The 22,133-nt window shown below is 45.8% G+C and overlaps 7 protein-coding genes across 7 annotated transcripts; 1 reads left to right on the top strand and 6 right to left on the bottom strand.

Moving 5' to 3' along the window:
* Positions 1 to 375: 375 nt before the first annotated feature.
* Positions 376 to 1,859, bottom strand: FOMMEDRAFT_142512 (uncharacterized protein; the record flags this gene model as incomplete). Its single annotated transcript, XM_007269430.1, has 6 exons — positions 376 to 506; positions 629 to 695; positions 809 to 905; positions 971 to 1,000; positions 1,053 to 1,211; positions 1,291 to 1,859. 6 exons carry the CDS (start codon positions 1,857 to 1,859, stop codon positions 376 to 378), a joined length of 1,053 nt encoding a protein of 350 aa, XP_007269492.1.
* Positions 1,860 to 4,512: 2,653 nt separating this feature from the next.
* Positions 4,513 to 6,611, top strand: FOMMEDRAFT_127473 (P-loop containing nucleoside triphosphate hydrolase protein). Its single transcript, XM_007269429.1, has 8 exons — positions 4,513 to 4,694; positions 4,776 to 4,809; positions 4,893 to 5,103; positions 5,159 to 5,510; positions 5,564 to 5,650; positions 5,716 to 5,956; positions 6,014 to 6,172; positions 6,224 to 6,611. Exons 1-8 carry the CDS (start codon positions 4,571 to 4,573, stop codon positions 6,477 to 6,479), a joined length of 1,464 nt encoding a protein of 487 aa, XP_007269491.1. The 5' UTR covers positions 4,513 to 4,570; the 3' UTR covers positions 6,480 to 6,611.
* A 338-nt stretch (positions 6,612 to 6,949) lies between these two features.
* Positions 6,950 to 9,231, bottom strand: FOMMEDRAFT_30723 (uncharacterized protein; the record flags this gene model as incomplete). Its single annotated transcript, XM_007269428.1, has 3 exons — positions 6,950 to 7,929; positions 7,978 to 7,995; positions 8,325 to 9,231. The coding sequence occupies 3 exons, from the start codon at positions 9,229 to 9,231 to the stop codon at positions 6,950 to 6,952; spliced, it is 1,905 nt and encodes a 634-aa protein (XP_007269490.1).
* A 509-nt stretch (positions 9,232 to 9,740) lies between these two features.
* FOMMEDRAFT_142510 (uncharacterized protein) lies at positions 9,741 to 13,159 on the bottom strand. The gene is made up of 3 exons (XM_007269427.1): positions 12,791 to 13,159; positions 12,362 to 12,711; positions 9,741 to 12,228 (listed from the first exon to the last, which is right to left on the bottom strand). Exons 1-3 carry the CDS (start codon positions 13,093 to 13,095, stop codon positions 9,992 to 9,994), a joined length of 2,892 nt encoding a protein of 963 aa, XP_007269489.1. The 5' UTR covers positions 13,096 to 13,159; the 3' UTR covers positions 9,741 to 9,991.
* A 284-nt stretch (positions 13,160 to 13,443) lies between these two features.
* FOMMEDRAFT_112357 (kinase-like protein) lies at positions 13,444 to 15,208 on the bottom strand (the record flags this gene model as incomplete). Its single annotated transcript, XM_007269426.1, has 5 exons — positions 15,116 to 15,208; positions 14,878 to 15,054; positions 14,755 to 14,823; positions 14,501 to 14,701; positions 13,444 to 14,427 (listed from the first exon to the last, which is right to left on the bottom strand). The coding sequence occupies exons 2-5, from the start codon at positions 14,956 to 14,958 to the stop codon at positions 13,444 to 13,446; spliced, it is 1,335 nt and encodes a 444-aa protein (XP_007269488.1). The 5' UTR covers positions 14,959 to 15,054; positions 15,116 to 15,208.
* Positions 15,209 to 16,642: 1,434 nt separating this feature from the next.
* On the bottom strand, positions 16,643 to 17,485 carry FOMMEDRAFT_92385 (S-adenosyl-L-methionine-dependent methyltransferase; the record flags this gene model as incomplete). The annotated part of the gene is made up of 2 exons (XM_007269425.1): positions 16,643 to 17,316; positions 17,371 to 17,485. Coding segments are annotated over 2 exons (789 nt in total), but the record flags the coding sequence as incomplete, so codon positions are not given.
* A 652-nt stretch (positions 17,486 to 18,137) lies between these two features.
* On the bottom strand, positions 18,138 to 20,279 carry FOMMEDRAFT_30720 (kinase-like protein; the record flags this gene model as incomplete). The annotated part of the gene is made up of 10 exons (XM_007269424.1): positions 18,138 to 18,211; positions 18,363 to 18,699; positions 18,760 to 18,836; positions 18,893 to 19,110; positions 19,168 to 19,287; positions 19,342 to 19,398; positions 19,490 to 19,549; positions 19,606 to 19,742; positions 19,799 to 20,008; positions 20,109 to 20,279. 10 exons carry the CDS (start codon positions 20,277 to 20,279, stop codon positions 18,138 to 18,140), a joined length of 1,461 nt encoding a protein of 486 aa, XP_007269486.1.
* Positions 20,280 to 22,133: the final 1,854 nt, after the last annotated feature.

Raw genomic sequence — 22,133 nt, 5'->3', positions numbered from 1 at the left:
ATAAATATTAAAAATAATTTATAGTTTTTGTCTTAAGAAAATTACAAATTTTGTTTATAATTTTTACTGGTCAAAAATGGGAAAATAAATTTCAAATAATGTTTATCATTATGTAAGTTATTTTTTAAGGTAAGGAATTGTGAAATGCCCCATGTGTTGAATTGGATAATCAATAATGCAGTACTAACTTCGAACACATATTTAACTGCACTGAACTTCTACGCTGTCTGAAACTTTCACCAGCTTAACAAGTCATCTGAAGTTTGAATCGAATTTTCATAATTATTATTTCCTATAGCGAAAACATATTAAACGTCCTTCCCGTTATAACCGATGCCATGTTACCAACTTTCCATATTATGCGTGTTCGCCCAATCAAACCGAAGTCTTGACTCGAGCCCAGAGTGGATAATCAAACCTTCCATGCAGTCGAGTGACAATCTCTAAGTAGTTGGGCTCGTTCTCTGGAGTGATGTATCCGTACCGGATCATGAAGTCGACTAGGACTGCTTTCAACACATTAGCCATTTCACAATATGAATGGTAAAGAGTGGAGGGCGAAATGATATAAGACAGTTAGTGTGGATACAGGAAAGAAGGGGTTGGGTAGAGGAAGGAGAGAACGGACCTAGGGCACAGTTTGGTTTGAAGAGCCTTTGATGCAACCGGGGGATGATCTCATTCAGTGACAGGAACTTCCAGGGTACAAAGACATCAGCCACTCGTGTAAGTTTGCTATTGTGTTGTAAAACATTGATTTGTGGCAGAGGGCGATAGGTAGCTATCAAGACGTAGAAGCTAAACGTACTTCAAATTTCTCGACTTCACCGTCCAGTGGCAGTGGCCGAAATCGCTCAAGCTCGGAAGCTGCCGCAGTTGAAGGGATTTCTAGGTCGAATACATACCTATCAAAACAAAGAGAACTTTGAGCTACAAAATGGAGCATAAGGAGGGGTCAATGCATCCTTACTCCACTTCCGGCTGGAGCCATTTTCCTTTCCTATCGGTGGACGCCAACCATTAAAAACGTACGTTGTATTTGAATCACTTACTGGAAGAAATAGCTTATAGCTCCTGCTGTGCGAGCATGTTTGTGGACCACGTCCTCTGCTAGGTTTGCCTCCTCCATAGATTCTTTCACAATTACCTCTACGGGAGACATGTCTGCTGCAATTCCGCCCGCAACGCTGTTGTCCATCATACCTGGCCATCTGTTCATAGATCTTCATCTCAGTTCCCATTCTAGAGAAACATACGAAGAATAGGCGTAATGAGGACGGAGATCCGTACGTCTGCTTTGTTTTGGCACGGATCGGTACCCATACCATCGTTTCTCCTTCCTTTGTCCGTTGAAATACGGTCATGTTTGCACTATACGTGACACACACAAATAAGGGTGCAGCTGCACGCTCAATTGTACACATAACATTCCTAGGCGTCAATTCGCAAAATGGGCTTGCATATATTGGATATAGCTCGTTACGCCAGTTTCGTCCACCAATCTCCTCTGTAAATAGTCCAATATCGCGCCAGCGAGTGCAAGTGGCAGCAAGTGCGGCGGAACGTGAGTTACGATCTGTGAGATGTGAGGCAAAGTGCACGTGTGATATGTATTCCTTTCCAGCTGCATCTGATTTTGATGAGGAAGATATAAAGACCCAGGAGGGCTCCCGCCCTTCAGTATGTGCGGCAACATTGTCTGCTTGTAGTGCTTGGACGACCTCCGGCCAGAGCAGTCCGATCGGTGAAGCGAGTGACCTTAGGTCACCTGAGAAACAGAACAGGACTAGTTCACTGTGAAAGTTCGGGAGTGTGAAATTGTCGCATTGTTCGATAATATGCAGGAAGGAGTTTGACATGGGCACCTAGGTTAAGGCCACGTCAGTGACTGAGTAAGCACTGGGCGAGAAAGCGAATGTCGGACGAGGAATATACTGCTTACACTGTGCTTTTCATGTCATTGATATTACCTGTGAGTACGTCGCCTGATGCATTGCTTCTGGAAGCTTGGAATAAACCCTCGATTATGTTATTGGATGAGCCGGTGAGCGCCAAATGGATGTCTAGCCAATGTAGCCATTCACATTGACTATCCTATGATGCTGATGCTGGAATAACTTAACACGGTGATTTTGAGGAGTATCAGGTCAAGAGAGATTCTAAAAAAAGTATTGAAGTTGGTTCGACATTGAAGTAGCATGAGTGATACGTGTCACGTGATGTGCTTGTGATTCGTAAAATATACAGATTATCTTCGCCGAATCGACGCCGATACAACGCTACCAGGTCCATAGAGGTGGTCCTCATTTTCTCAGGGAATCATTGCTTATCTCTGAGACTATTATTACAGCTTTTCTCAAAATATTGTGAATTCTGCACTGCTGTGATGGTAGACAAACGTGGCACCTGCATCCTTCAAGTTTGTGTTAGTTTACTGTTTCGCTTGACGCACTGTAGGGTCTACAGCTTACCTGAAGCTGAATTAGACTGTTTTAGGCAAGTTATCAATGACCCGAAGAACTTCCTGTCTAAGGTCGGCTTTACAAATGAGGTTGCAATTGTGACAACATTTAATTTCCCAAATTTCTTTAAACTCTCCTTGATCCCAAAATGCATCGTCCCGGAGAGACGTTCCAAGCGAGCAGTACTCCATTTTCTGGGAGATACGATAGATCAATGCTGTCCAGTCGGGCGATTGCGTGTACATTCTGGTCAATAGGCCGTATGTTTGCACACACACGTGAGCTCCTGCCTTTTCCCAACCTATGTGGACACCCCATCCTGATCTGGACCAATTTGTGGTATCCAAGGCTCGGACAAGCATGTCCCTACGGCGTTCGTGAAGTTCGAGGAGATCCCAAGTAGCGGGACCAGCCGCAGCTCGTAGGAGCTCCCTTGACTGTTGCGATCGTAAATCAATTCCTAACGTTCTATTCGAGAAGAGTTTCCTTTCTCGTTCCCATCCAAATTGCGATGCTAAGACGTATCCAGTAATAAGAGGATAACAATCAACTCCTCGATGAAGTGTCATTTGAAGCGTTTGCTGCGCGCCTGACATGTCGTATTTGTCTACTGCGACGCAGAGATCCCGAAATAGAGGGAACGGGAGCTCTTCGGGTTCCGAGAATGATCGGTCGGGATATGCTAAGTCCAATAGTAACTTTACAACCTCCCCGCTCTCTTGCAGCGGTACAACGTCTTGCATACTGTTCCTTTTAGGTTGACCTGGAGGCAAAGGTACGCCCAGCATATCATTAAAAACACGGGAGACGAGCTTCATGACGCAGGAGTGGACACGAAATATTTGACCGTCGCAGGAGGACAGCACTAGGTCTGCGTCAGGGAAGTCGTAGTCGCTATGTACATCCGAATGCTCATGGTATATGTCTGACTCGCGCGGACTCGGAGGCGATCCGAACTTGCCTTCGTTTGACATGTCGTTTTCACTTCCTGTGCTGTTCTTTGAATGCTTGTTCGGGTAGATGAATAGGTACTTACTGATGGTAGGTGCTTGATGGTCGAGATTCAAACCAACGAAACTCAGAATTCGTCTCAAGCTATGTGCATTTTCACTCACTCACATCCACGAGACGCAGCTTGTCCAGCATGTCTCATTTCGTCATATATGATTTCATGGGTCGGTAAAATGTCTCAATGTATTTACGTTCGACCCTCCTTTCTTTCACGCACTATGGAAGATTTTGCATTTCATCTATGCAAGTACCTGGTTCTTTTTAGGAGAAGTTCTGCAGAGGCAAATTCAACGTTATACAGACAGAAGTATAAACATAGCAGCAGTAGGAAAGGCTTGGGGGGTCGATTGCGTTGAGAAGTAGATGACGGTCAGCATTTTCAGTTCTTTGGAGGGAGTCCAAAGTTTCAGGATGGACTTGCTGAGTTCTGTCGTCGGAAGGGCAACTGGAGGGTCGTTATCGCAAGGGTTGTACATGAATAAATACATGGTGTCGCGGGTTGCTACAAGCAAACATATGGAGGTTGAGTCGCCTGAGTACAGTATAGGCGAGAGGCACGGGGCCTTCGACCACATCGACAGTTGCGGGATATTTATGCAGCAATGCTAGAGGATGAGTACAAGAAATTTAAAAGACCCTTCGCAGCTGTACTTTCGAGAAGAGAACTAAGGCACCGTCAAGACTCAAGACGCGCAAAACGTGGTACCGTGACAGAGATTGATTATGCACTAGATTCCCACGGGCAGATATCACATGAAGCAGCTACTCTACCTAATACTCTTAGTCCCTTACACGCGAAACACGATTGTAGTCATTTAGTAAGATAATGTTTGCGAGCGATAGTCAATGCATTTGCTTCCGAGTTGTACGACTTCAATTAATTAGCATCCCATCATATATTTTCGCTTTATCAAGCCATGGGGGAATGATATCACGTCGCGTATTAGATATGTACGCGTATCTAGACGCGCAGCATTCGTGTGACGCGCGCAAGCACGGGCATCACTCAAGCATTGCCGCTCATTGATCTGGCGGCCGCAGCTCACTCGTTATCAACCTCACACTAAGTACCGTGCTTGTCCTACACGCTCGACAAGATGATGCCCAGAAGTCAAACTGGTCTTGAAGATGCCTTTATCAAAGTCTCCTTCGAGGAGGACGATACGTTGTGCTCTGCTCGAGAGGGAGACAGCGATATGTATAGCAAATGGGTTGATAAAGGTTCGTGTCGCTGAGGTCCTGTCTGTACAAGTAACTGGGTGCTTAAGTACGTCCATTGGCTGCATTGACGAATACGTGAAGCCTCCGCCCAGTTCGCAAGGCCGAATGTAATCGGGTACGTATCTCCTATTCTATCCACGGGTGCAGATATCCAGGATTCAGACATCGAAATTAATGCATATTCTTTCGCTGTCCCAGAGCTGATCTCCTACGAAAGCTGTATCCCAATCATTCAGTCGTCATGTCCCAAGATTTCAATCTTAACATCCTAGGATTTCCGCATGCAGTCACTATCCCACTCAAACCCGATGAACTCATCACAAACATGTTCTTCTTCCCTCTCGCACGTGGCGCTGGAGGTCTGCTTGCTAGCTCGATAGAATTCGGTGCTTTCCGAACTGCTTGGGACGTGAGTCCTTCTTCGCCACATCATAGCTAATTCACTCTAAAATTGTTGCCTCAAGAAATATGAATTCACAATCTACATAATGAGGTACCCTGAGGGCTTCGGATCCTATATCCAACACTACATTCTCCACGAGGGCCCGAAGAATCCGGCACTAGCTCTACTAGCTGCAGTCGGTACATGGTCTTATGAACTGCACAACGAAATCTGGGTCTTCAACAATGGATTCTGGAACAAGGATGCTGCATTATGGATGGAGGTGCAAAAAGCAAACTGGAATGATGTTATTCTGAAGGATTCATTTAAGAAGGAGCTACAGAACGACGTTTACACATTCTTTGACTCGGAGGATCTTTATAAGAGTCTTTCGATACCTTGGAAGAGGGGATTGATCATGTATGGTCCTCCAGGTATGTGTGGCGTCGACGATTGTAATTTCTGCTGGTATTCACATTCATTGGAGGCAATGGCAAAACGATTAGTCTTAAAGCTATCATGAAGACCGTCCAAGACAAGGGCTTTAATCCACTTTATGTCAAATCCTTCCAAAGTAATGTCGTCTATATTCAAGTGTGACCACGTTCAACTTTACTTATTTTCGTTGTAAATAATTAGGCTGGAGAGGTGAAGAAGGCTCAATGGACGAGGTCTTCCGTCAAGCGCGCATTCTCGCTCCCTGTGTCCTCATCTTAGAAGACCTCGACAGTTTGATCAATGATCGCAACCGTTCTTTCTTCTTGAACCAACTGGACGGTCTTCAGGGCAATGACGGCCTTTTGCTCATTGCAACCACAAACCATTTCGATAGGCTCGACCCTGGTCTGTCAACAAGACCGAGCCGATTCGACAGGAAGTAGTGAGTTTTAAACTAATAAGAGCACCAGGATGAGCTCGTTGATCAAATGGCTTTTAGCAACTTCGACGACCCCGATCGCGATGAACGTCTCCTTTATGCGAAGTTCTGGCAGAACAAACTGATCGACAACGACAAAGTCGAATTCCCTGATCGACTTACTAATGAAGTTGCCGACCTCACGTATGGGTTCTCCTTCGCCTACCTCAAAGAATGCTTGTAAGTCTCCAACTCATCTTCATATACATGCTGCCTCATAATATCATGTAGCGTCTCTTCGCTCGTGCTACTGGTAACAGGCGATTCTAAGAGGACGTTCGAACAAACACTGAAGGGACAGATCAAGGAGCTTCGCAAGCAACTCGACAAGACTCCTTCACCTGTAGGAGCTGGAAGCCCTCGTCGTGTTGAGCTACTTTCAGGTGGACAGGCTCCACTCCCGCCAAAACCGGATATCTGGGAGATCACTCGTGCTAAGATGGTAGAAGCTTTTGGACGTTCGGTTGAACATCCGCTTACTTACTAAATGCACAAATAATGTATTCATCCTAACCTCCATTCAACGAGCTTTGGCACTTCTTGGTTGCTAAGTCTTTTACTGGTATTATATGGATGCATGTAGCTGCGAGTGTGACGGACTACTATGTACAATGCCTGAGATGTAGGGCAAAATGTACATGTCTTATGCATTCTCTTTTGAATGGCTCTGAGCTTCGGCATCGTGACAAGGAGCTTTAGAGAGATACGAAACGACTTCTTCCGTTCATTTTGTGCAGCAACGCTTGCGTGATCTTCCACCAGATGCTCTGACGTGGTCTTAAGGAATCACATGTGTATTTTTATGGTTACTCTTGCAACTTTCTCCAAGCATTATGTACTCTGCACAAGCCACATCAATATTATAACAAATGCCACGAATGTGGTGCTACACTGTGAAAGTTAGTTTTGGCTTTGTATGCACAGAAGACGACTAGCTTTCAACGTGCCTGAAAAGGGTCAGACTGTCTTGGGCAAATTATCAAGGATCCGAAGAACTTCGTTCTTGAGGCCTTCTTTAGAGATGAGTTTGGTACTCCCACAGCACGTGAGTTCCCATATCAGCTTAAACTCCTCTCGGTCCCAAAATCCACTATCTCTGAGAGATGTTGCAAGCGATATATTCTCCATTTTCTCGGAAAGACGATAAATCAAGGCTGTCCAGCTGGGACATTGCGTGCACGTCGACACCGTTCCGCAACACCCACGCCGATAATCCGTGTGTGTTCTTATCCTTTCCCAATTTACAGTGAAGGATCCTTCTGGACGAGGCCATTTGCCCAGATCCAGGGCTTCAACGAGCAGATCTCTGCGGCGATCATGAAGTTCAATCAGGTCCCAAACCGCCAGACTGTTTATAGCCCGTAGCTGCTCCCTTGATTCTGGCGATCGCAAGTTGATTCCCAACGTCTTGTTTGAGAATGAGAATAGTTGTCGCTCTTTCTCCCAATCGAGCTGAGATGCCAAGACATATCCAGCGATAAGAGGATAACAGTTGACTCCTAGTTGAAATGTCATTCGAAGTATATGTTGCGCACCGGGCATGTCGTATTTGTCTGCTGCTATGCAGAGATCACGAAATAAATCAAAGGATAACTTCTCCGGTTCCAAGAATGATCGGTCCGGGTATACCAAGTCCAATAACAACTTCACAACCTCCCCTCTCTCCTGCAAAGGTACAAGCCTAGCCACACCGATATCTTTTGGTAGGCCGGCAGGCGAAGGCATGTCTAGCATGTCTTTGAACACACGAGAAGCGAGCCTCATAACGCAGGAATGGACCCGGAAGCGTTGGCCGTCGTTAGAGGATAACACCAGGTCTGCATCCGGGAAGTCGTACTCTCCGTGAACATTTAAAAGCTTGCGGCATGCGTCTGACTCGTCAGGACCCGGAAGACACGGTTTGAAGTCGTCTTCGTTCGACATATTGTGTCTACGTCCTGAGTTAGTCTTTTGAGTACTGCGAGTGACAGTTTTGAGGTACTTACTGGTAAGTGCTTGCTGGCCTGCAGTAGAACGATGCGTGCAGATGGTACAGGGTAGTGACAGGAGAGAATAGTTGCGTGAAGAGTCATAAAGGAGCCATTGGACAATTTGATCACGCACAAGCCTCGTGGGGGCCTTAAGTTTCTCTAGAGTTATCTCACCATATTAAGGAGTACAGAGCATGAATGCAGAATAACAGATACTACAATTGGACGGTGAATCGTTATGTGAAGAAGGTCTTTTGATATGGGCAACGATGGTTACTATTCATATATGGATGACCCTGTAAGGAGTCATCGACAGAGGCAACGCGGGCAGGGTGATTAATCAATGAATATCGGAAGTTGACGAAGGAAACGGTTGAATTCAGGTATGAAGGTCTGTTTTTCGAAAAAGCCGCTTCCACATTTCGTGCACTTGTCATCCCATAGGGCATTCAACCGCTGGTCGCTCCAAAACTTGTCCCCAAATCCAACGGTATTGCAGGTAAGCGGTTTCACCTTTTCCAAATATTCCAACGCGACATATTTGAAAGCTATAAATGCAGTCCTGTTTATGTGTTGGGAACGACATGGGAGATGTTCGTCACTGAGATACTCCCAACGCAACTGACGCGCGCGTATGTCCTCTGCTGTATTCGTTGAAAATGAAATAGTCACTGACGCTATCATGGAGTGTCGGCGATGATGCAAGCTGGAAAGTTTCAAAAGATGTTCTGCACTCATCGTCTCGAGTACACAACGTTCCAAAGTGACTTCTGTGTTTGGAGGTGTCGTGGAGGCCGAGGCGACTCGGGCTTCTTCATCCCACCCAAAACGGGTTGCGAGTGCGTACTGCTGTAAAGGACTGCCAGTGAGCACTGAAGATCCACTCGTGATCATATTCCTGATACGATCGGTCACGTCGGGGATATCGTATTTGTCCGCCGCCGCCGCAAGTCGCAGCACAAAGTCGAACGATTTCAGTTCTGGAAGAGGACGGCGAGGATATATCGAGTCCAGCAAAGCCTGCACCACGTCCGCGTCCTCTGTGAGTTGGACGATTTCCGACCTTTTGGATGGACCCTGTGGAATACTCAGCATCCCTTCGAAGACATCGGATGCGAGTTTCAGTATGAGGCCGTGCACTTTAAAGAGCATCCCGTCCGGGGTCCTAAGCACAATGTCTGCTTCATCGTCAGCATAATATTGACAAAGAGTGGCCCCAGGTATGGTATCAGTCGAGCTTGACGGGTGCGAGCTGGAGAATGCGGACATGATGGACGAAAAGCAAGGCAACTAGAGATATGGCCCAATTTAAAATACCTAACACGTGCACACGTCTCACCTTCACAGCCTGGAACTTTACACTAAGAAGGAACTCGGAGACATGAGGAATACCAACAGACGCCCATTCATAACGTACACAAGAACAATAAGAGGGCAACGTTGTGATAAGCGGAATTAACTTTGTTGTTTTCTCTCTTATCTGTCAGGCCCTGAGTCTCCCTGGCAGCGGGAGGACTACTGAGGGAAAAGGAGCCAGCAGCATCAATTTGTGTATAAGGAGAAATGCATTAGCAGTTTGAAGGCCCGCGGTAGGAAGAACAGCTACCACGATGGTTCAGAACAGAAAGAAGAGTTGTGCGCGTTGCACAGAAATCAAATTACGTGATTGAAACTTCACGTGAGCCTTGCAACTCAAGAATAAATTAAATTTTAAAAGCGTATTTCTTGACAAGACGACAAGGAAAAAGTCCTGAAATAAAGAGCGACATGCACAGGCAGTCATAGTCACATTCAATCTCGAAAAAATTATAATCCCACCATGTTATCATATGCATATTTAGGAAATAACAACAAAGACTGTAAACTTGCTAAGAAGCAAAGGAAACCCGGACATGAAGAACAGAAAAGAAGTATGGAAAGGATCTGAAGTGGCTATATAAGAAACAACAGGCAAAGGACGAATATAAAATGGAATATCGAAGAAAGCGGACAGAAAAGAGGCGCATATAGCCAGGTCGTCAAGTCAAGTTCACTCCCTGCTTTTATACACTTTCTCCAACTTCCTCGAGGCTTTCGCAAGCATTTGCCGTGCACGAGAATACTCCTCATCTTCCTCACTCGAGTCCTCCCATCCAGTACTCTCAGAATGTCGTGTAGTCCAAGTACTGCTGGCAGGTTCGTCTTTTGCAGGCGTAGTCGGAGCCCACGGCGCATGATCCTCTTCGTAATCCGTCGTTGCTGGAGGTGTAGGAGAGAACGTAGGCTTGAGTGATACACGTACACTCTTTCTTCGAGATGGAGGAGTTGCAGTTCCGCCTGTCGACGAGGCGGATACATGAGATCCATTCGGCTGCGTCTCTTCGATGAATCCGTTAGGTAACACAGGCTGTGGTTTCTCGGCTTGGGGAGTTGGAGGTCCGGAATCAAGGTCTTCGTGACCCGTTTCGTAGGCAGACTCAAGAGATGCTGTATCACTATCTTTTGGTGAAACGGGGCTTTTGTCGTTCCGATCGGCGGAAATCTTCGTATGAGGAATTACACCGTTAGTAAGTACAGTAGTTCGCAAAGGGCTTTCGTTTCGAGGCGGTGTCAATGCAGCTGGACTCGGACTGGCCGATCGGTTTCGCAAAGCAGAACGCAGGGGGACCTTCATAGTCGGGGACGGTGTAGCTGGTAAACGCTTCAGAGGCAACGAAGGTTCAGAGCTCGATGCAGAAATGCCATTCCTTTGATAATCGCTCAAAAGATGTGGTCGCAAAGGCGGCTCTCGTCGGCGTCCCTCAAGAGCATGTGCTGCATCCGAGCGAGCTCGTTCTGTAGGAGATATCTCAGTGTCCTCGGAGATACCATCAGCATAAACGCTTTTCGGGGCCTTGATCTCGACGAGTAAACTATTTGGGTTTGATTGTAACCATCCTTGACGATTTTGTCGTGTGATATCCTCGACGATACTCACTAGGCTGGTCTGACCGTGTGTTGGTGGGACAGAGGTATTGCCTAAGCTTGTCCTCCGCCGGTGTCCGCCAGTTCGCCTCCCTGCGGCACTTGGAGGAAGGTCCAGCGAGGCAGGTCTAACCGAAGAACTAGTCTTTACCGTTGACTGTGACTTAACGGTCGATGAACGTGAAACTGAGGGTGAACCGAGCGACGAGACATGTCCGTTTGCAAGACCTTCTGTCTGCGAGACCGTTGCATTTAACTTAGCAGCATCACCGCTAGGCTTCCTTGTTCCTGATTTCTGTTGATCCTCGGCTCCAGATACTTTTCTCTGAGTGCTGCCATCAGATGCTTTGCGCAGCTTGTTCCCAGCGGAGGGACTACGCTTTGGACGATCAATCCCTTCTGCCTTCTCGACTGGCCTTGAACGAGATTCTGATGCAGTTCTCTGCGCAGCTAAATGAGCCAAGTACGACGGTACCGCGGGCTGTGGCGTCCCTTCGTCGTCAGAGCTCTCATCACCTTTCCCAGACTTCTTCAAATTCTTGTCCGTCCTCGTGAGCCAACGCACACCCTTCTTGGGCGAGGAAGGCAAATGCTGTTCCGAGCGGGAAGTAGGCAAAGTTTCTGCTCGCTCTTTTCTGTGGAAAATACTGGAAAGTGCTCCCAAACCAAGAAACGTTGATCGCTTCCGAGTACGTGGAGAGTCTTGATAACCTTCCGTGTATGTGTTAGCACTGGAAGCAGTACCATAGGGATCAATGCTCTGTTTCCTTGCATCGGCCTTTGACAAATGGGCAGGTGGTGAACCTGCACCACCGAACGTAGGCCGCATTCCAGTACTATCTGAATTCAGCCGTTTTGGGCGCATTAATGGAAGACGCGTCTTTGATCCACTTGGTGTGGATTTTGCATTTGCAGCAAGTGGGTGTGAGAAGAGAGGATTTTCATGCACTTCGTACTGCTGTTCGTCTGCATCTTCTTCAAGGCTGCTGCCGCCAGCTTCGTCTTCCACTGGAACAGGCACCGGTTGTCGCATCTGAGGAGGCGTGTAATGGTCCTCTTCAGAGATTGCATGAGCAGGAGGGAGGTGCAGCGCGAACTTCGACTCGTCACGAATATCTGCCTCGGGCATGGACGTGTGAGTTGCTGGTGCGGAAGAACTGCTAGTTCCAGGACGATATTGCTCGGATATGGCATTCGGGTGAAGTATTTGTGATGCTGACTCTGAGGGGCCGAGTGATGAAGAAATGTCAGAAGAAGGTCGTTGATAAGGATAAGGAGCTAGGTTGGGAAGGGGTTTCTGTGTGAGGAGACCATTGGTGTGGTCTATAAACACGATATCAGCACTTTTTCATCAAAAATGCCGTCAGAATTCATATAAGCAAAGTGGGGAATAGGTGATATAGATGCAGCTGGTCGATAGCATCGTAGTGAAACATGTAGAAAGGACATGGCTTACCGAAAGATCCCCTCGAAACTGAAGAGTCCAGAGCTATTAATCCAGACTTCCCCACTTCTGACCATTTCAAACCACACTCCACAAGAGCCCTACATCGAGATTTCAAGCCTCCTACAAGGGCTGACTCACGCATCTGGGCAAGCATACGTTCTTTCTCTGTGATGTGTGTCTCACATGCCTGCAGCTCATTCTGCGCAAGGTTCAATTTTGAATTGCTGAAAGAAAGCTGCTCTAGCGTAGAATGTGAAGCCGAAAACGCAGATGCACCCTTCTGGCTGCTCGATGTCGGTGAAAGTTTGGAACGCCGTTTGGGGTTATTTTGTTTGGAAGCCTTAATGAGACGGTCCACGCTGAGGTCATGCCGAAAGTACATATAAATAAACAGACATTCTCCATTCTGCAATGACACAGACAACCATGGCGACTCACAGTATCTCCCGATCTCGTGCGATCATCCCGACCTCGTCTTCCATGTCCTTAAGCATTTTGAGCTGCTCGCACCATTCTTCGACAGCAAGGGCGTAACCCCTTAGTGCGTCGTGTGCACCCACCAGCGCCGTGGCAACCGACCCGATTGTTCGTGAAGCAGTGGGTGGCGATGCTGCCGCATAGGCCGAGAAGGAAGAAAGGGATGCTTGTCCATAATCGAGTTGCGAATGTAGAGAGCGGACATAGTCCTTTTCATGGGAGAGGAGGTTTGAAAGAAGCCGCGAGTCTGCTGGACGGTGCGGCATCCGTCCCAGGCATGCAGTCGTCTCAGTCGTCAACAGCAAGCAGGAAACCCCGAGCTCGTTGGGCTGTGGGATGTACGTGCAGAAGGATGGTGGTTGATTGCAAAGGAGCGTTGGTGAGCGAACTAAGACATTTCCGGGCAACGATGAAGCTTAACACGATGACGCGCCAACGGAACGAGCCTCGCCCGTACGTGTTGATCTCGTGCCATGACACATTTTACCTTACTCATTTCCCCTCTCTCTTGATAAGATAGTAGTTATTATGATTATTGCTGTGGGGGCATCTATGCGCAGAGAGTGAAGATAACAAGAAAATAAAGTTCTAGTGCGACAGCCAATTACTATGCATTACTTTCGGTGCAGGGTTATCCTAATGCGCGGAGACGGAAAGAATAGCGGTATGAGCCTCTCGTACGCCTCTCTGTGACTGGCCTCTTCCACAACAAATATGACCCGACTCAGGCGTAGAGCCCCGAATGTACGTTGTCGATCGAGAAAGCGTCGCGTTCCTTCCAGTGCGATCCGTGCAGCCTTTTCAATGGGAAACTCTCCCTCATGCGTCGAGATCGAAGAGAAAGCGATACTTTTCATGTAACTCCCATTCGCTAGCTCTAGGCTGCGCGTGTAGCATGCGTTCAGTTGCATTAGATTCCCAGCTCCAGCTCCGAGGGAAGCCTGATGAGCAAGAACTGGACCTGGTCCACGAGCATGGATGACGTGCTTCGCGAAGAGATTATGACCAGGTGTCACTCGAACAGCGCCGTAATCAAGTGAGAGTTGTTTAAAGTCCGTCGTAAACCTTGGACCAGCCAGTTCATGTAATCTACTGCTGACGCTGCCTTGTATTACGTTTTCTGTGTTTCCTAAATACGAGTCGGGTTCGTAGACAAGCGCGTCGACGTCCAATTCCGTGATGTCGCCTTGAACTATAGCGATAATGTCGAGATAAGCATAGTTAGGCTCAAACATCGGAGAGATGTCTGAGGTCATCGAAAGATGATCACGCTCGTACATTTCGCTTAGCGATGGTATATTATTCAAGGAGACTTTGTTTCTTTTTGGACCAGATACTTCACTTTGCAGAGGTGGCAGTCTCAGAGCTTGTGCCACTTGCAACCTTTTTACAATCTCGGCCATCGAGCATCGTTCCTGAGGGTCTTGAACCCAACAGCCACGGCAGATATCCCACAGTAAGTGGCTTATACCAGGGTCTATATGCGTCGTTGCATCGAAATCAGAAGGCCGGGATGGAAGCTTGCCGTTAAAAATTGCCAGTGCGACTTGTGCATCATTCGTGCAGTCCGCGTATGGGGATAGCTGCGTTAAAATCTCCTAATACACCAGATAGACTTCAGTAAATAAAAGGTTCAAGTCGAGGTCATGTATAGAGTATAAAAGAATTCACATAGACAATCATTCCAAAGGCCCAAACATCCGATTTTTCCGAGTTCTTTTGTCCGAGAATAAGCAGCTCATAAGCCATATAACGCGTGGTACCCTTCGAAGTCGACGTGAGTCGTCCCAGCGAACGGCTCGCCTCGATTATCCGGGAGAGTCCGAAGTCACAGATTGTAGCCTGACCGCTGTCTGAGACAAGTACGTTATCCTTCGGAAGACCAGTGTTAAAATAATTAAATGGCGGTTAGGTGTTCTACTTACTGATTTCATATCCGAATGAATTATACCGTGCTGATGCAGATAACCAAGTCCGTCGGCAATTCCAAGCGTCTGAGTCGCACAACTGATGAGTGTTGCACAAACTATAATATAGCATCAACTCACTAGTTGTAGAGCGTCGTAGTGAGGTTCAGCCCTCAGATATGACGAGAGCGTCCCTTTGTCCATCCATGGAGAAATAAACATCGGAAAATCGGTGTTATCGTCGAATGAGTAGCCAAGCAATCTCAGTATGTTGGGATGGCTTAGTTTGGACCAGACATAAATCTCCTTCTCGAAAAGCTTGAATAATGGGTTAGAACTTGATACATAGAGCAAGTACAACGCATATCAAGTCGCTTACTGTGGTTATGTCTTGCACACCGAACACACGCAGACGCTTGACAGCAACGGAGATATATGTTCCATCGAGACCTCTGACATGGCGTTTTGAGACATCACCGTAGCTCCCCCCTTTAACTACTTTAGTGTCTCCTTCGTATATAAGCCCGGTAATATCGAAGTTCCTAAGTTCCGCAAGAATTCCTGGATTGACGTCGCGAAGAGGATCCATGTCGGATTTTCGTTCTACGACCAGCGCGCGCAATCCCAAATATTACTGTTGCGAGGTTTCAAGGAAAGGATCCGAGTGTGAGGATAGAAGGCGGTAAGTGGGGAACTGCAGTATATATCGGTGTCCTCGACAACAACAACAGGCAGTGCATGCCTGTGAAAAGTAAATATACATGGGTGCCTTGTTCCGAGCTTTGCTCAATAGGAGATAGAGAGGGATATCAGAGAAACGGAGAGGTGATATTGAAATTGACTGACGTAAAAAGACACGCTTGTGCCAAAAGGCATAGGCGCCAGGTAATCCAAATAGAGGATGTGGTTACACTAATTTGATAGTTTGCGATACCACTATTACTGGACCTTTGAACTGAGTGAGTCCAGAGGACATTGGTGCAGTCAAAACAAGTGGCAGCGAGGTCAATAGCATCCATAGTCATTATCTGATCCACAGAACAGATTTTGAGGGAGCCGGGTTGACATTAATATTATTCTTGGAAAACAATGACCAGAACGTCATGCCGTAAACCACGCAACCAGCTGTCAGCTCTGCATAGAATGATATTTCTTCCTGTGCAACGAGAACAGTTTTGATACATGAGACCCAAATCGAATTGTAGACCGCAACATTGTAAAGCGGAGCGCCGGTGGCGACACGAGCCCTCTGAAGCGAAGTTTCGTGCGTGAACAACCGACGGCAGAAGACACCAGATGGCCAAGCCAAGCATTTCAAATGCACTCGATACTTAGATCATGTGGAGAAAGCACCAGCAGCTAACTCATCTGTTTGCGATCCACCAGCCATGGGCAAGTCAGACAGTTGAAGAGGTGTCAGCATAAGTTACTGAGTAACTGCAAGCAAAAGTTCAGTTGGTTGAAGATCCGTTCTAACTTCTGTGATGTCACATGTGACTGATCTGTTTTCCCAATTTTGGTGCGCAGATCATGTACTTATTGGTCGCTTTATTTTCAGACTCTTCCGTTTGTAGTTTTACGCGGACATGGCCACAGTGTCCGCTTCGTCGAGATCTCCGTTGCAATGCTGGCAGCTTTGTAAGGACACCAACTTCTCCCAGGGGCCGACGTCGCCGTCGAAGTTCAAGACTGCCTTGTTTTCTTAATCACTTTACAGTCTTCACGAAGGTCCAAGTGACCAGGATAAAGACAGTGCCATCTTCATGTACGAGCTTGTCTGAGTCTCTTTCGCCATGAGCAAAGTGACGACAATGTGCGTAAATTGGGCGAAAGCCGCTCGTTTGGATATCTTAGTATTGATAGGTAAAAATTAGAATAGTTGTCCTAAAGAAGGTACAGTGAGTCTCTACAAAGGTTTCCTAGCTATTATCGTATAATAATGGAGGAATGTTCCAGGATTTTCGTTCCACTCTTTCTTCGCCCGGTCAATCATTGAATCAACTTCAGCTTGTGAGCTGTAAATCCCGAGACCTCCTTCTGCCATTAGCAGCCTGCCCGTCGCGCGTAGGAAGCCTTCAGTGATTTTCTCGCCTTTCAGGCCAATCTCTCCCCACGTCTTACCAACTGGCGCTTCGTAAACTTTCACACGTACGTCGGAGAATCCTATTTCTTCAAGCATACCAGGGAGTTCGATTCCACTCTGTATACCGAGCAGATCTCGTTTGGTCATGACTGCGGTGGCCATGTCAATCGCACCCACGCACGTTGGGATCAAGTTCACGTCGACGGTTGAACCGAACTGTCCAAATTCCATGAACTGGATGGTACCTCCGGGTTTAAGTACGCGAAGCAACTCAGAAAGCACTGCTCGCCACAGAGGAACGGTGAGAGCGGCACAGAGCAGACGTTGGCTGATCAAAGTGAATGTGTCGATCCACTCGAAGGGAAGATCCGTTGATGATGCTTCGAAGAGATGGACGTTATCCGGAACCTGCTCCGGGAACATAGCTGACGATATGTCAGTCCCTATCAGTTCGACGGCTTTCGGAACTTGCTTTGACAAGGCGATAATCCATGAACCTAAATGCTCTACGTGAGTGCTATTCAAATGGCAACTTCGGCAATGGTATAAACCTGCTCCAGTTCCAGAATCCAAGACCCGATCTCCGGGCCCTAATTTAACATCCTTGTCCAGGATAAGCCGCCCGCCAAGCACATCGGTCAAGAATTCATGCTGGACATTAAGTCTAGGGCTGGAGTTTCAGACACAAGAGGTGAGGAAAGACCCTGGAATAGCTCACCGTTGAACTTCCATTTCGTTCCTTGGCAGAACATACTTCTTTTGTATGACTTCTTTATCCAGGAGCGGAGCCTCGGACTCGGGCAACTTTCGTAGAGCACAGGCCGACATGTTATCGAGGTCAACTGGAGCGGACTACAAAACGAGCACTCTGCAGGTATTTACATAGTCGGTACCATGCAATGATGCGCCTTCCTAATCACCTGATGATTTACCTTCCAACAGAATTCAGGACGTTCGGTGTCGGACTTGAGCCTTACCAGGCATTTGGGATCTACGATAATCATCCGAAGAACGACGTCATCACATGCTCTGTCCTTAATCATCAGTTTAGGACAGTTATCCCTGACGTTGATTAACTTGACTAGTTCTTATCAGTTTCCGAGTCCGAAACTAACTTCGCCTGCTTTATTTATCTTCTATAAATAGATCAAAAGGGAAAGGGAAAGGGAAAGGGAAAGGGAAAGGGAAAGGGAAAAGGAAAAGGAGAGTTAAGCATCAGCACTTAGGTTTATGAGGGGCGTCAAGCATGATTAGCTGAAATGAACCGTCCCCCCTCAATCGTTACTAACCAATTGCGTATTTAATGAATGCATTCATCTCAGAGCAACAACGCGGTCAAATCTTCCTCTAACAAGATTCCATGTGATATCAACGGAAACCAATCGGCAATCACTGCAGAGTATTAAGTGAAGTAAGACTATTATGTTATAATACATCCCCCTTTTCGCTGTATTAGCAGGTTCTAATTTAGCTATTTCTACATTACAGCAACCCTACAACCAACATTGTCCCCTTTATTTCTTCACATTCTTGGGTTTCACACCGGATGCAACTTTATTGGTCTTGTCTCTTTCTGCCTGTGTATCTGCATGCGTTCCTCTTGTAGTCCCGTTTCCCTTTGCCTCGCTCAAATCATTTTTCGCTGTGCCATGAATGGACATCTGAGATTGACCTTGCTTTTTTATTCTCCCTGACTCTTGCCGTTTAGCTGTATCCGAAGCCGATTTTGGAACCTGCTCCCCAGATATAATAGTGCCGAATTTCTTTTGAATATCTTCGCGTATCTTAGCAACTCTACCCTTCTTTGCAATTTTCCTCCATTCGTCTCTTGTTTTGAAATCCCAATCAACGCCTCTTTCTATGTCAGTACCGTTCAACCACTGGAAATTGTACAATATTCAGTATGTAAGTGTTTTTTAGTAGTGTGTTTGAGAATTTACTGGGTGCTCAAGTGCCTCTTTGGCTGAGAGTCTCTTGCTTTCGTCAGGCTCTAAGCATCCACGCACGAAACTTCTTACTTTTGGCCAAAGTATACATCAATATCAATTTTGCAAAAGAAAAAAAACGGATTACTCATTTCAGCTTTCTCCTTTTCCCACCCGTAATCTTGGATACTTCGTTCTATCTTGGTATCTAACACTCGATCAATTAAGCCTTTCTTTGAGTTTCTATGACTGTCACTTATCTTGCGTGCAACCCATGCAGTACCCACGTCTTTCCTTTTAACCTTGAACATTTCTGCAACAGCATTATAAAGGATATGCTTAAATAAAAGAGCATATGCTGCAACTCTGGGAAGGAAAAGATTGGAATAAATGACTAGATACAGTTGAAACAGTCAAGCCTACCCCAATGCCCACACATCCATCTTGTCAGTGTACCGGGTCCCAGTAAACATTTCCGGGGCTTGATAGTCGTCTGTACCAAAATCATCTTGTGCCATTCCATCCTCATCCTTCTTGACTAAACTAAAGTCTACAAGTCAATAGGACTCATAAGAATGGTGCAGATACTCGACATACAATGCTAGGTCAGCAAGGACTAGTACCTCTCTTTGCGAAGATAGATCAGGAGAGTCCCTAAGTAAAAGTAGAAAGTTGTCTAATCTAATACAGTTGTTGTACTGAGCAAAGAACAGGTTATATGTATAGTAGTCACCATTCCACTTACTTGATATCTCGATGTATAAACCCTTCCTTGTGTAGGAATACGAGTGCTTTAGCCATCTGCCTGCACAGGAAAGGCAGGTTGCACAATAGGATTATTAGCATATTTAGGAGTCATACCTAGTATAGTGTGCAATGCGTCCTTCATTAAATTTTCTATGATTTGCTATAAAGTAATCGAAGAGATCTCCTAGCATAGCGTACTCAGTTACAAGCACCCAATGACCTTCGTTCTCAAACACCCCATAACAGGTCAACTGTAGAATAGGAAATTACATGATCTCTTGTCCATCTCAGGAAGGAAGACACGTACAATATGTCTGTGCTTGCGGCTCAACTCCATAAGATTATTGGCTTCTATCATTACTTTCCTCTTCTCTTTATGCCTATCAATGTCGCCTCTGGGCTTCCCGACAATGTCCCAGTCTTTCCATATTACCTTAGCTGCAAATTCTGCCGCCACTTCTTTTATGCCGCCGTTTTCCTCTTTCACACTCTTTTTAATTAAACTGTTCTGCACTCTCTGTCAAGTATAAGATGAATTGTTAGTTTGTCATAACAGCGGAAACGCATTCACAGCGGATCAGGCAGGACCAGTCACCGCCGGGAGCAACTCTACCTACATATACTGCACCAAATCCTCCAGCTCGTAACGAATCCCCGACATTACCGTTAGGAGGGGCTAACAGTTTCAAGCTGAGGTCAGGTTGTTTCCATGTCGAATGGAGCTTGGCATTGAGGTCGTCTCGTAATGCGAGAACTTTCAGCTTGTCAAGTGAAGGGGGTTTATCCATTTGTGCAAGGTGAGGCAATTATCAGATCTACCCGTTAGCAGAATCAGTTTGTGCCACAGAGCTACTGCCCCTACTTTCTGCCTTATAATGAAGTAAAATGTACATCGACTTTGCTTAGCTGAATCAGATTGAGTAATACTTGAGAGATGAACGAGCAAACGACTATCAAAACCAATAATGCTGTCTTCTGTGTGTTTAGGAAGTGTGAAGCGATAGCAATTGATACATGGGTAGCATAGTTGGCATTACAGGATGAGATTCATGCTCTGATGCTCCAAGGTTTCATCCTGTTGTGCCAAACGCTACTGTTGTGCCAAATGCCACACAATACAACAATGTTTATGTAAATAAATTATGCAAAGGAGATTTCTTATCTTGGCCCTGTGGAAAGAGGTTGTGAGAGTATTTGAGAAGCAAAGTATTATATTGTCACTCACAATGCAAGCCTCTGTTACTCTACTACCTTGTTGGCTTAAAGCAACAATGTTTCAAGTCCTTGTTCATTAAGGCACATTATGTTACAGTAAGTATATGTTGTAGTAAGAGCTAGACTGTTGCTGCATGCACATTTATTATGAGATGATTAGTTCATCAACAGACGAACCACGAGACAATGACTTCATAATGTCTCAGTTAGAATACATACAATATAAGGACGAGAGACACTGAGCAGTCAATCGTCACCTCACCCCTTGTCTATGCGTGCCCCCCTTAAGTTCTCCCTCTTAACAGGTTATGAGCCTTGAGCTCCCTGCATACACACATCCACTGTACACTCTAAACTCTTTACTTGCATACATTCACACACATTTGCATCATGGTTCCCCCACATACAGATACACACTGTAAACCAGCCAATGTACCTAAATACTTTGGTCAAAACATTACAATGCTTAAGACTGAAGCAAACTACAAGATGTGGCACTACTGTATTGTTTCTAGTGTTGCAGCTACATGCTTCAAACACTTACTAAAGGATGAACCACAGAACAAAGCTGAGAGGGAGATGGCTAAGGCCATTCATGCATGCATAGTCAATAACATTGCTGACACAATATTGGCAAACTATATGCACTTCAATATGTCTATCCCTCAGTTAATGAAAGTGCTTGAAGAATGCTTTAACCCCTAGACAGCACATAAAAAGGCCATCAACAAATCAGCACTGTTTATTTGTAGAGACCATGTAAAACATTTCAGACATACATTAGACAGACTTGAGAAAGCATATGCAACTCTGTCTGCTAACAGTGATCCACCATGCAACTCTACATACAAAGCAGCAATATTGCTTACTACTCCTGAGCAATATACACACATAGTAAATACAATAATACAATCTACTGATGCCCAAAACAAAGGCAAACCAGTCAATGAACATAAGAAAGTCAAACCAAAGTAACTAATCCTTACATTACAGAATGCCTACAATGATTACTGTGCTAAACGAGTACAAGATTCCAATGATTGGACGAAGAATAATGCACACATTAATACAATTACAGAAAAACAGGACATTTCTCTAAGGAATGCTGCAAACCTCCTACTGAAGCTATGAAGCTTACACACACCAAACATCAGACTAACATTGTGCATAAAACAAATCAAACTGTGGAAAACACAACAAACACATTTATTATTGAAAACCCAAACGAAAACAATGTTGAATTAAAAGAAAGTAATGTTGAAATGAACAATAACACCTATGCTCTTATTCTGAGCAACCAGGACAAACAATTCGAACAATATGTTTCCTGGGTATGTACTAACGTATTTACAAATACAATCATAGCTAACAAGAAATCCTATATGCAACAATGGATTTACTTGATTCTGGTGCATCAATACATGCTA

The sequence above is a fragment of the Fomitiporia mediterranea genome, assembly GCF_000271605.1.
Source record: "Fomitiporia mediterranea MF3/22 unplaced genomic scaffold FOMMEscaffold_10, whole genome shotgun sequence".
NCBI lineage: Eukaryota > Fungi > Basidiomycota > Agaricomycetes > Hymenochaetales > Hymenochaetaceae > Fomitiporia > Fomitiporia mediterranea.
This window is presented reverse-complemented; position numbering and strand designations above follow the sequence as displayed.

What these genes read in the sequence shown, in the direction of transcription:
- FOMMEDRAFT_127473 (XM_007269429.1), top strand. Translation starts at nt 4,571, where the DNA reads ATGATGCCCAGAAGTCAAACTGGTCTTGAAGATGCCTTTATCAAAGTC. An exon ending in CTTTCCGAACTGCTTGGGAC is followed by an intron (nt 5,104 to 5,158) that starts GTGAGTCCTTCT and finishes TGTTGCCTCAAG; the next exon opens with AAATATGAATTCACAATCTA. An exon ending in GCCTACCTCAAAGAATGCTT is followed by an intron (nt 6,173 to 6,223) that starts GTAAGTCTCCAA and finishes AATATCATGTAG; the next exon opens with CGTCTCTTCGCTCGTGCTAC.
- FOMMEDRAFT_142510 (XM_007269427.1), bottom strand. Translation starts at nt 13,095, where the DNA reads ATGCCGCACCGTCCAGCAGACTCGCGGCTTCTTTCAAACCTCCTCTCC. An exon ending in GCACGAGATCGGGAGATACT is followed by an intron (nt 12,712 to 12,790) that starts GTGAGTCGCCAT and finishes GCATGACCTCAG; the next exon opens with CGTGGACCGTCTCATTAAGG. An exon ending in AGTTTCGAGGGGATCTTTCG is followed by an intron (nt 12,229 to 12,361) that starts GTAAGCCATGTC and finishes TCGTGTTTATAG; the next exon opens with ACCACACCAATGGTCTCCTC.